At 36.1% G+C, this 11,357-nt stretch overlaps 3 protein-coding genes across 4 annotated transcripts; 1 reads left to right on the forward strand and 2 right to left on the reverse strand.

The window, feature by feature from the left end:
• Positions 1-4,401: 4,401 nt before the first annotated feature.
• Positions 4,402-6,015, reverse strand: LOC126696451 (uncharacterized). The gene is made up of 2 exons (XM_050393193.1): positions 5,490-6,015; positions 4,402-5,303 (listed from the first exon to the last, which is right to left on the reverse strand). The coding sequence occupies exons 1-2, from the start codon at positions 6,013-6,015 to the stop codon at positions 4,753-4,755; spliced, it is 1,077 nt and encodes a 358-aa protein (XP_050249150.1). The 3' UTR covers positions 4,402-4,752.
• Positions 6,016-6,511: 496 nt separating this feature from the next.
• On the reverse strand, positions 6,512-8,850 carry LOC126696452 (glutathione S-transferase T3-like). Its single transcript, XM_050393194.1, has 2 exons — positions 7,162-8,850; positions 6,512-7,069 (listed from the first exon to the last, which is right to left on the reverse strand). Exons 1-2 carry the CDS (start codon positions 7,618-7,620, stop codon positions 6,512-6,514), a joined length of 1,017 nt encoding a protein of 338 aa, XP_050249151.1. The 5' UTR covers positions 7,621-8,850.
• Positions 8,851-8,898: 48 nt separating this feature from the next.
• On the forward strand, positions 8,899-11,342 carry LOC126696911 (putative recombination initiation defects 3). 2 transcript variants are annotated; one of them, XR_007646114.1, is made up of 4 exons: positions 8,899-9,526; positions 9,706-9,840; positions 10,255-10,577; positions 10,835-11,342. XR_007646114.1 is itself a non-coding variant. In XM_050393666.1 (3 exons), the coding sequence occupies exons 1-3, from the start codon at positions 9,334-9,336 to the stop codon at positions 10,386-10,388; spliced, it is 462 nt and encodes a 153-aa protein (XP_050249623.1). In that variant the 5' UTR covers positions 8,899-9,333; the 3' UTR covers positions 10,389-10,805. The 2 variants fall into 2 exon arrangements, 1 of the variants encoding a protein (XP_050249623.1); XM_050393666.1 differs by lacking the exon at positions 10,835-11,342 and having other exon boundaries at positions 10,255-10,805.
• The last annotated feature ends 15 nt before the right edge of the window (positions 11,343-11,357 follow it).

Below are 11,357 nucleotides of genomic sequence, written 5' to 3' on the forward strand. Positions count from 1 at the left end.
TTTTTTTCTATAAATTGATTGATTTTGTTGTTGAGGTAATAGTGAAAACCAATCACATTAATAATTTTTTTTTTTTTTTGAGAAACCAATCACATTAATTGTACCCATACAGTAAGATAAATACTATATACCACAAAAAAGAATATATTATTCATGAGTCAAAAAAATTGTTACAAAATATATTAAATGAAAATATAAGAAACTCTATGCACGGGATTTTAATTAGCTAGTTATCTTCTTTTTTCTTTTTTTTCTTTTTTGAGGAGATTTTAGCTGGTTATCTTAATAGTAAAATATTTTCATAGAAAATATCTATTTACAGTATACTAGACTCATCACACGCACTTTGCGTGTGCAATAAGGTTCTTTTTTTTTTTTTTTTGGATTTAGTGAAATAACATTTAAAAGTGAGATAAAGACAATGTCCTAATTTTTAAGATCTTGATAAAAGTTTGAAATTACTGATCAATAAATATATGGATTAAAATATCTATAAAAAAAGGGGGGGGCAATTCATTAAGCCTAAAATTTAGGAAATTTTTAAAAAATAATAAATTACTCTTTTAACCAATTTGTGTTTTTAAATTTAAAATTATTCAACTAAAAGATATAGATATTTTAGAAAGTTTAAGAATTTATGTGAGAATATTTTAGTACGCAAAATGTTGAAACTCAACCAGGGAACCCTGTTATTAACAGTGTAGATAACTTCTATTACAAAGTATTTGGATTTTAAGCCATTACACATTCTTGGAATTTTTGGACTTTTATTCTGTTACTTATTCACATGTTTCTTTTTCTTTAAAAGCTAGCTAGGTTATGATATCTTCTCAACCTAAAAATTTTATTTTTAAAAAAAAAGATAGACTATGTGAAAATAGATATTTCCTTTTCACATCAAATCAATAGTCCATTTGGATTGAAGGGAAGGGAGAGAGAATAGAGTAGATTTGATCCAAAATTAGTTTATTTTCAGCCAACTGTACTCCACTCCCCTCCACTCTATCAAAGAATTGATGAAATGATGAATTTCAGTATTGAATTAATTAGGAAAAAGTGATTACAAGAGTTTATATACACTAAATGTACCAAGCTAACCGTCTAATTGCAAAACAGAAAAAAAATAAAATAAAATAACCACCTATACACGTGTCTACCTACAGTAATAACTAATCTTCACGCATGCTTCAACTTAAAGCTTTAAACTATCTGCTAAACTACAAGTCCTATATACAAGAAACACACTACAAGCTACTGTCGTTTGTGCTCTGTCTCTGTTCTAGCAATAGAGCTATGCTACTCTTATTGCTCACTGTTACCTTCAATCTGATACACTCCCCTTTCTTCTCCCTCTCATTCCAAACAAACCATAACAAGAAAACTTATAATTATAGCATTTTTGGCTGCTAGAGCATTCTCATCAGGTTTTCTATAAATATGTCATTTTGACACACCAAAAAGCCTACTTTATTATTTTAGCACATCATTTTACAATATACCCTACATCACATGTTTTATTCTTCAATTCCATACATTAAAATAATATATACAATACATTAAAATAATATATTAACTCAAAACTCAGCCAATATACAAAACACAAACAGTGGCAATGGCAATGGCAACGACCAACAACCACTGCCACAACCAGTGGCCACCAACCAACAACCACCTCATCCTCTATAGCCTAAAACACAACTCAAAACAAACGAAATAAATTCCAGCCAAATACCCACAACAAACCCACAGCCATAACCGCCATAAATTAGATTTAAAAATAAAAACAAACAGGTAAGAAAGGTAGAGAGATTTGGCAATGGTGACTTTCTTTGTTGGCAATGGTGGTTTTAGATTGGCGGTAGTGGCTTAGATCGGCTTTGCACCGTGGCTGAGATGAGCATCAAACAAGCGGTGACTGCAACTTCAAGCCATGGTTGAGATGGGTTCAAACCGAGGCAGCATGGCAACTTCAAACCAAGGTGGCAATGGCGGCTTCAGACCGATGGTGATGGAGTCTTCAAACCAGAGGCGACGGCGACGGCGATGGCAATGGCGATGGCGACGGCGACAGCGACGGCGATGGCGATGGCTTGATCGGTGAGGGAGGCAGAAAGGAGAGGAGGGAAGATCCACAATCCACAACGCCGCCATAACCAGCTGACCCATGATCCAAAAACCCTTAACACCAATCCATAGCTCTGCCGCTCAATAAAGAGAGAAGAAAGAAGTTTATTTGGGTTTGATTTGAGGTGCAAAGAGAGAGTGATGGGGCAAAAATGTATTGACCCCTTACAAATTAATTAATTATCCAAGTTAATTAATTAGATTCAATTACATGCAATGGTGTGGTAGCACAAACAAATCACCTACTAAACTAAATGCAGTGGAAATTAAATTTGGCATGGTGATTTGTTTATGAATGGGGAAAACCACCAAAACAAAAACCCCACCGGGTGATTTTAAGGTCACTACTCCCAAAAATCTACTATTATCAATCACAAGTGGTTACAAGTATAAAGAAACTTACCAAACCGTTTGGCCTATCCCAACATAATAACCTACAGTTAAACTCTTACCCCAATACCCAATTAGACTTGTATTATAACTGTAATCTTTCCGTTCAATGCACGAATCCCAATACGTGATTAACTAATGATGCACGGATTTCAGTACGTGACTAACTCCAGCAATTTGAAGAGGTTGTTGGCTGCAAAGTTTTTCAGTTCATCAACAATGAAGATTAGAAAACCCCTTGGTCACAAAACCCTTGGTGTAAAGGTACTGTAACTTCATCAGAGAGGACAAGGCACTAGGTCACTTTTTGCATGCTCGACGGCCTTTAAAATAACTCTTATATATGTCTAAGATTGTGAAAAAAGAAACCCTATACAAAATTTCAACATGGGCCGAAAATTAGATCTGGAAGTTCTGATCTCGTAAGTCTGATAGAAACAGCTTGTGTCAAGCTTTTGTTGAGTTTCGACTTTAAATTTCGATAGAAGTCTTTCTGTTGAGATTGCTGTCAAGTTTTAATTTAATGAACAGCTTTTTTTCACTTGTTTCTTTGTCAAATTTTCATGGCTTTAATACTTGACTTGAACAACATGTTTCTTGAACTCTTAAACCCATCTTAGATCTACCCAATTACAAGTAAAGTATATTTTGTCAAAGGATTAACCAATTACATAAAATATGTCCCTAATAGAGAGAAAAACGTTTGAGGTTGAGGGTGAGGGAGGGGCTGGGAATTTGATTTGAAGAAGAAAGAGGGAGAGAGAGAACACAAGTTGGGAGAGAGAGGCAAATTTGTGAGAAGAGAGAGAAAGAATCAAATAAAGAATTGAGAGGAAAGAGAAAAAGTCGAATAAAAAAAATTTGTTTGACATTTATGTCCATACCATTTCAAATTTAAAACAATACTGTTCACTTGTGCTAAGTGTTTTGGCATTTAAAATACCTGATGTGAAGTGTTTTCCGATGCTTGGTATGTCAGATGCCAATAGGCACGCCTAGTGAAAATGCTCTTATTACCTCATTTTTCTACAGGCATTTTGGCTGCTACTGGCCCTATTTTCCGGTCGTATTTGTTGAAAAATAAATACCTGTCACAGAAATTCAGCAAATTAAAATAAATAAATACCTGTCACAGAAGTCAGAATCATTAAATGCAGAAAATGTCGTATTTGCTTATGGGAAACCCCACACACATGCCCCCAACAACACAAAAAACGACAAAATGACAACAGGAACAAGAGAATAATTATTGAGCCTTGTGGATCTTTAGTCTTGCAGGAAATTGTTGAAAGATAAGTCTTAAGCGAAACCAAATACAATCGATTAATCGTGCTATTTTGAAATTCTGTTAGTCGCCTTGAACTTACTGCTAGTTTAAAGTTTAAACCTCTAATAGCTGAAACTTATTTTTTTTAGAGTGCAATAATCTTATGCATAGGGAATAAATTTTTCATTGTGAAGAGTATGGCTGTATATAAGAATGGCCACTATTTGTACATGGCTTTCTGTAATTTCCAAATGGTGTGTTATGTTAGAGCATCCACAGCAGTGGAGTTAAAAATTTAGCTTTTTAGCTCCACCAAAAGTTACTTTATCTATTTTACCTACATACATGCTGCAGCAGTGGATCTATTTTAGCTTTTAACACAATAAAATAATATAAACATCACAATAAAATAATATATCCATTACAATAAAATAATATATCCATTACAATAAAATAATATATCTTATACAATAAACAACAACCACAACCACCTTCAACCGCCACCGCCACCGCCGCCACCACCATCGCCGCCGCCGCCGCCGCCGCCGCCGACTTTTTTTCCACTGCCGTCGTCGCCGCCGCCGCCGCCACCGCCACCGACGACTCTTTTTCCACCGCCGCCGCCGCGTGATAGTAAATAATCGTCTAGTATTATATTTTTTTTTAACCCCAAATTATACTCATACATTTTTTTTTTAGTAAAACAATTTTTCAATTATCATGATAACGTATTATCGTCTCAATTATCCGGAAGCAACCTTGAAATAATGTGAACTATGAAATGAAGGAACTTTATAATGTAGTCCATAGATTTATAAGAAAACATAGAAAATAAAATACATATTATAGCAAGAACAATGTAGTCCATAGATTTGCTTACATACATAATTCAAACCAAATTACAATAAAACTCACACACTCGCACAAGTTCTTATGACTCATACTAAACCCACATACAAAAAAGAAAGTTCCTACGACTCGCCTTGCAATTGCCATAAATGTTTAATAAGGTCCGACTGGAGTTGAAAATTGATTTCTCGGTCTCTAATGCGTCCATGCCTCTCAATGTATGACAAAAATTCATCACTTTGTTCACGTAACATTTGCAGAGGAGGATTATCCACTCCATCATTTTGTTCATAATCCAAATCTACCACTTCATTATCATCCCGCTCATCTTCTCGCTCATCTTCAACAATCATATTATGGAGAATTATGCACGCTTTCATGATCTTTTTGAGTGTTTCAAGATGAAAAAATCGTGCAGGTCCACGGACAATTGCGAAACGTGCTTGAAGCACTCCAAATGCACGCTCAACATCCTTCCTATACCCCTCTTGGGCTGCTGCAAATAATTTATACTTATGTCCTTGTGGAGCTGGGATTGTTTTCACAAATGTTGCCCACTTTGGATATATACCATCAGCAAGGCAATATCCCATAGTGTAGTCATGACCATTAATTGAGTATTGTATTGTAGGAGCACGTCCTTCAGCCAATTCATTAAATACATGAGATCGCTCTAACACATTAATATCATTATTTGACCTAGGTAATCCAAAAAATGCATGCCATATCCAAAGATCATATGATGCTACTGCCTTCAAAATAATAGTAGGCTCACGAATATGACCACAATATTGACCTTTCCATGCAGATGGACAATTTTTCCACTTCCAATGCATGCAATCAATTGAACCTAACATACCTGGAAAACCTCGACGTTCGCCGTGAGCTAACAGTCTAGCAATGTCTTCATTGTTTGGCTTTCTCAAGTATTCTTCAGAGAAAACATCAATTACTGCAGTAACAAATTTTTTCAAACTTTCTAATGCAGTAGTTTCTCCAATCCGCACATATTCATCTATCAAATCACCCGATACTCCATACGCAAGCATTCTAAGTGCAGCAGTTATCTTTTGCAATGAAGATAAACCAAGTTTGTTAGCACTATTTCTTTTTTGGACAAAATAAGAGTCATGAGCTTCAACTTGAGATTGAATACGAAGAAAAAGAGAACGCTTCATTCGAAATCTCCTACGAAATAAAGTAGGTGGATATACTGGTGTGGGAGCAAAATAATCAAGAAAAAGCCTCTCATGGCCTACCAAATGATTACGTTTGATAGAACGACGACGACGCTTAGGTTGTGATGCTTCCATAACAAGTTCTTCGATTATCTCATCTTCATCTGAGTCATCAAGAAGGAACTTGTGAATCACAAAGTGATTCATGGATGCAACCTTCAAGACAATTGAAAATCAATTATTACTATAGATGCAAGATTAAAATTAAGTGACAAACCACATTAAAATAAATATAACTAATTCACGCACAAATCACAACACAAACACATACATCTAAAAATAAAAAACTTGAAAATACTATGGATGCTCATTGTTCATAGATTTATTCTAAGACCTGTCATCTCAAAACCAAGCATATGATACTAGGCACTCCATAGTGGCTGTAATACTCATAGTTGATCAAATAATAATTTCATTGAATTAAAGAATCATATCAATGCCTATCACAAGATCAAATAGAACTTAACAAAAGATAAAAAAGATTGCACTTCAAAGTCTTTGCTAGATTGCACTTCAAGTCATAACACAAATACATACATATAGTTTAAGATAATTCATCAAGTGACATAAGCCACTACAAAATACATAAACCACTACAAAATACATAAAAGTCTAAACTACATCCAAAATACAATTAAACTCATTAACTACATGATCTTCGTTTTGCCATGATTTCCTCTTGGAGTTGTTCATAAAAAGCTTTTTGTGCTCCGGTTAAGCCACTTGTATCTATCATCATGATTCTCTCTTCCTCTAACCTTTCTTCTCGCTCACATTTTTTCTTCTCAATAATCATTCTTTCCCTCTCAATCTTAAGTTTTTCTTCCCTACTTGCCTTTTCAATTGCAAGTTTTTCCCTCTCAAAAGACATTTTTTCCTCTTCCAACCGAGTTACATCCTCAATCAATTTCAATTTTTTGTTCAAATATTCCCCTACATCTTTTCCGGCGGCTTTGTTCTTTCGGATGGCCTTTTCGGCCTTCCTACCAATAGGTCTCTCCAAGTTAGAAGTGTCACCAAGTCCGGACCCACAATCCCCTTCACTAATAGATATTGGCTCTGAAGTTGGAGGCACATATGATCTCGATCTAGCATTATTAGGATCGGCAAACTTTGGTTGGTCCTTTAACATGAGCCAACAATGATCAAGAAGAAAGGGTTTCTTGTACTTCTCTAAATACAAAGCCTTCGCATTGATAATCTAAAAAAAAAATTAAAACAAATATAACATAATTAATATTATCAAACTATTGGTGAATGAACATTTTAACACTATTGTAATATAATTTATACCTTATCTTCTTCGGTTATACCACTTTGATGAAGTGCGTTAATTTGAGCCATACACCCAGCAAACTTATTTGTCTTTTCACTAATCGTACCCCAACGACTTAGTAAGGAGATAACAGTGCGTGTGGTACCGGATGTATTGTACTGCATAAAATATTCCCAAACTTTTTGACGAAAGGTATTTTGTGTTTGTTCATTACTGCTTATGGCATCAACACTAGTATTGAGCCATGCTGCCACTAAAAGTTTATCTTCCTCTACAGTAAAATTAGAGCCCCGTTTTCCTTTTGTAGAAGAGGTATTTTCAACTTGTGGTGGTGGTGGAGGTGGAGAATCAGAAACTGACGTAGGAGTATTTTGAGACGTTCCCAAAAATTGAGAGTCAATTTCTATATCCCCGTTCATGATACCCGTGATAAATGTTAGGTCTCTATGTAACTCTGTGTCCCTACGTGACTCCATAAAATTAGAAAATATATATATAAACTTCCCTGCACACAGAAAATTTCCAAACTAACATTTATATCGACACAACAAATTACATAGATAAATTACACAATAAACTTACATTTATATTACAGAGACATTTTTTTTTTTTGATAGGTTATATTACAGAGACATTTATATGAGCCATGAGTCAATTTTGGTTTTATGCAACACAGGAACGTGGTTTTGTGCACACAATTTACACTAACAACAAAACATAGCTTTCCCGCACAAATTCACACAACCAATTCCAAGGGCACAGAGACCACAAATTCACACTAAGAGACCACATAATCCACACAACCAATTCCTGCAAATAGAAAATTCCCAATACAGAGTGCACAGAATCCACTCAACAAAATAACACAAAATTTCCAAACACAAAATTTCCAATACAGAGACACATAATCCACACAACCAATTCCTGCATAATCCACACATAATCCACACATAATCCACACAAAATTTCCAACCACAAAATCACACTAAACCCAGAACAGAAAAAACAGAAAAAATTCATGTGCACAGAGACCAAATAACAGAAAAAATTCACTACAATAGAAAAGAGAGAGCACTGACCTGAAGTGGATCGGCTGGGACGGCGACGGCGACGGCGACGGCGTGGGCTGGGCTGGGACGGCGACGGCGTGGAGAGCTTGATGAGTGAGATGAGAGCTTGCGACGGCGACGGACGGCGACGGTGACGAGTGAGGGAGATGAGCTGGAGTGCGATGAGCGAGGGAGATGAGTGAGGGAGATGCGGCGACGGCGTGGGCTGGGTTGGGCTGGGACGGCGAGGGACGGCGTGGGCTGGGCTGGTCTGTGGCGGCGACGGTGATGAGTGAGGGAGATGAGTGAGGGAGATGCGGCTGGGACGGCGTGGCTGGGCTGGGCTGGGACGGCGAGGGACGGAGTCGGGCTGGGTGGTCTGTGGCGGCGACGGTGATGAGTGATCTGGGAGTTGAGAGTGAGGGAGAAGGAGTTGAGAGTGAGGGAGAAGGAGACGGTGAGATATAAAATAAAAGAATGAAAAAAAGTGAGTGGGAGTGATTATTTTAATCGGCTGATGATTAAAAATTTTTTTTTTTTTTTTAGATGAGTGCTACAGTGCACATCTATCTTTAGATGTGCACTGTAGCAAATCAGCCAAATTTTATGGCTTTAGCTCCACTGCTGTGGGCTTATTTTGCTATATTGGTGGAGCTAAAATAGCATTATAGCTTTTTAGCTCCACTGCTGCAAATGCTCTTAACATGGTGGAACCTATCATGATTCATATTTATCTACGATCATTGCAGAGGTCACCATTCACCAACTTATGGATTTATATAAACTGTGAGCTCTAGATGTTCACTTCCCACATAGTTTTGTATATATTTACATGTCTGTCTTGATTGCATATAAATACAAAGAGATGTGGTGTTCTCATTGTTGAATGATATCTGGATAGTTTGGAATGGAGACACGAGCTTGATTGAGTTTTTAGCTCTCTAGAACAGTTTTTTGGTTCTTTTCCATGGTATGATCTCTTTGTAAAATTCCTTTTTGCCAAACCTAATACATAAAATGGTTTTCTCATGTAATGATTTTGAGAGGCAAAGGCTTAAATTGTGCTTGCGTAAACAGAAATTTTGAGTCTCCTATTCTGTTTCCTCTTTTGTGGCTTGAAAATGAACTCTATGAACTAGTATGTATACTCGTCTTAGTTTAGTTTTTCAGTCCTTGCAGAGATTTGGTTCTCAAGAACCAGAAAACTCTGTAAAGAAGATTTCTTGCTTGCCTCAACCTAGTTGTACACAAGAAGAGAGTCAAATGCAAATCTCAAGATCTTCATCCAATCTAATGCGGAAATGGAATTCTGCTTCTGTTACAGATCATAGAAGTAAGTTCAAAATTTACTTTGTTTTCTTGAAATTGTTTAAGTATCTTTGTATGTGCTGTAAAAATATTACTAGAAAATGTGGTTTCCTTTCTTTACGGTTATGCAAAAGTAGGCATGTCAATTAAGATTTTGTTCTTGATTGCTTTCACGGATATTGAACTCTTTATTTGCCTGAGCAGGTCAGATTAGTGAAGAACTTGAACATCGAATTGGATTGATGGAAACTTCATTAAACAGGTTTGGAATGATCCTGGATTCTGTTCAGAGCGATGGCATGCAACTAAACAAAGGAATGAAAGAAGTTTCACTGGAGAGTGAGTAATCTAGTCCAACAATCAATACATTACAAAGTAGGATCTGAAGAGAAACTATATAACTCAATCTTTAGAAGTAATACTGTCATTTTCTATATAAGAGACTTGTGACATAAAAACCAGGAAATATTTACTACTTTCATGAAATTTCAGATGAATTAAGTTTACTTATTTGATGTTGATGTGTGGCTTTACTTATGGTTTGGTTGCATTTGATGATGAATTTGCTTGATTTGAATTATGTAAAGATCTTCATCTATTAGGTAGGACTTAGTTAGATTTGATGAACAGTGAACACAATAAATTGTTCAGTGCGAACAACTGTGCTTCCAAATCTATATTGTATGCAATCTAAATAATTGGGGAACATAATTAACAAAATAATTTTCTTATGTTTTCTCAAATTTGATTCAGTGGACAGCATACGGCGGAAACTGATTGTTCGAGATAACTTTCTGCAGTCAGTGGTAAAGCCTTCTGATGTGATGTTTGAGATATGGTTTCTTCTAACACGATTGAGATATGGTAAACCAGAACAAGGGACATGAAGATTTGAAAGCTAGCGTTGCTGGGGGATTTAAGTTGATATCTGATCGGCTTAGCAAAGATATATATCAAGAGTTCAAGACAAGTTACAGGAGATTTTCAAGGTGGTCTCAACCTTACCACAGCAGGTGGAAGCATCTATATTGAGATTACAAGATAAGCTCGGCAACACCCTCTTCAAAGAAGTGCAAGTATGTACGATGTCGTAATGGAAACTGCTGATATATGTGTGATTCAAGGCTTTAAGATAATTCATTTTGTGGTCCTTGTTTGACTGTAGTAAATGTTTTATTGAATTTTATTTCTTTGCCTGACACAAACAATGCTCAAATCTTCCCTAATCTCTTTCTTTTCAATTTTCTCAACTCAATATTTCTATTATAAATATTAAATAATGTAATGCCTCTCAGCTTATTGAATGCCTTTTTTCTTCATCAATTATTCTCAGGCAATGGCTTGCAGCCTGAAGACTCCTAACCAATAATCTATAGCAGCCTCTGTCCTCCTCCGAGAGGTGCTTTATTCTTATTGGATAATGACCCATGAGCTTCTTTAAGTAATCTGTGTAGTGAATGTGTGATCTCAAAAAACCTCTTACATTTATCAATCTGCAGGGTACTGACCAACGTGATACTTCACAGAGATATGCAAAGCCTCCTAGGGAGTATGTAAAACTCAGTTTTTTTTCTGTTGGATATAGTCCTGCTTAATTGGACAAGTTACATCCCCTATCCGATCCTCAGAAATAATGTGATCTCCCTAAATGTTTCAAGTATCAACTGAAACTTAAAGTCTAGCTTCTAGGATATATTCTTTACTTCTCTTTACCTGCCCCTGCCCTGGAGAGGGCTAGAAAGGATTTCTTTTTTATTCGTAAGTTACATGCACACACTCAATGTTGAACCCATGATCTCATCCTTCATCTTTCTTATAAAATAAGGAGTGTCATTTAAGCTAGAGCTCATTGGAAG

Source organism: Quercus robur, chromosome 8 (assembly GCF_932294415.1).
Source record: "Quercus robur chromosome 8, dhQueRobu3.1, whole genome shotgun sequence".
NCBI classification, from domain to species: domain Eukaryota; kingdom Viridiplantae; phylum Streptophyta; class Magnoliopsida; order Fagales; family Fagaceae; genus Quercus; species Quercus robur.

Excerpts from the sequence above, each read along its gene's own strand:
- LOC126696451 (XM_050393193.1), bottom strand. The coding sequence starts at position 6,015 with ATGAATCACTTTGTGATTCACAAGTTCCTTCTTGATGACTCAGATGAA. Across the intron at positions 5,304-5,489 it reads CGAACGTCGAGGTTTTCCAG|AGCGATCTCATGTATTTAAT; the intron begins GTATGTTAGGTT and ends TTAATGTGTTAG.
- LOC126696452 (XM_050393194.1), bottom strand. The coding sequence starts at position 7,620 with ATGGAGTCACGTAGGGACACAGAGTTACATAGAGACCTAACATTTATC. Across the intron at positions 7,070-7,161 it reads GTATAACCGAAGAAGATAAG|ATTATCAATGCGAAGGCTTT; the intron begins GTATAAATTATA and ends TTTTTTTTTTAG.
- LOC126696911 (XM_050393666.1), top strand. The coding sequence starts at position 9,334 with ATGTATACTCGTCTTAGTTTAGTTTTTCAGTCCTTGCAGAGATTTGGT. Across the intron at positions 9,527-9,705 it reads TTCTGTTACAGATCATAGAA|GTCAGATTAGTGAAGAACTT; the intron begins GTAAGTTCAAAA and ends TTGCCTGAGCAG. Across the intron at positions 9,841-10,254 it reads GAAAGAAGTTTCACTGGAGA|TGGACAGCATACGGCGGAAA; the intron begins GTGAGTAATCTA and ends AATTTGATTCAG.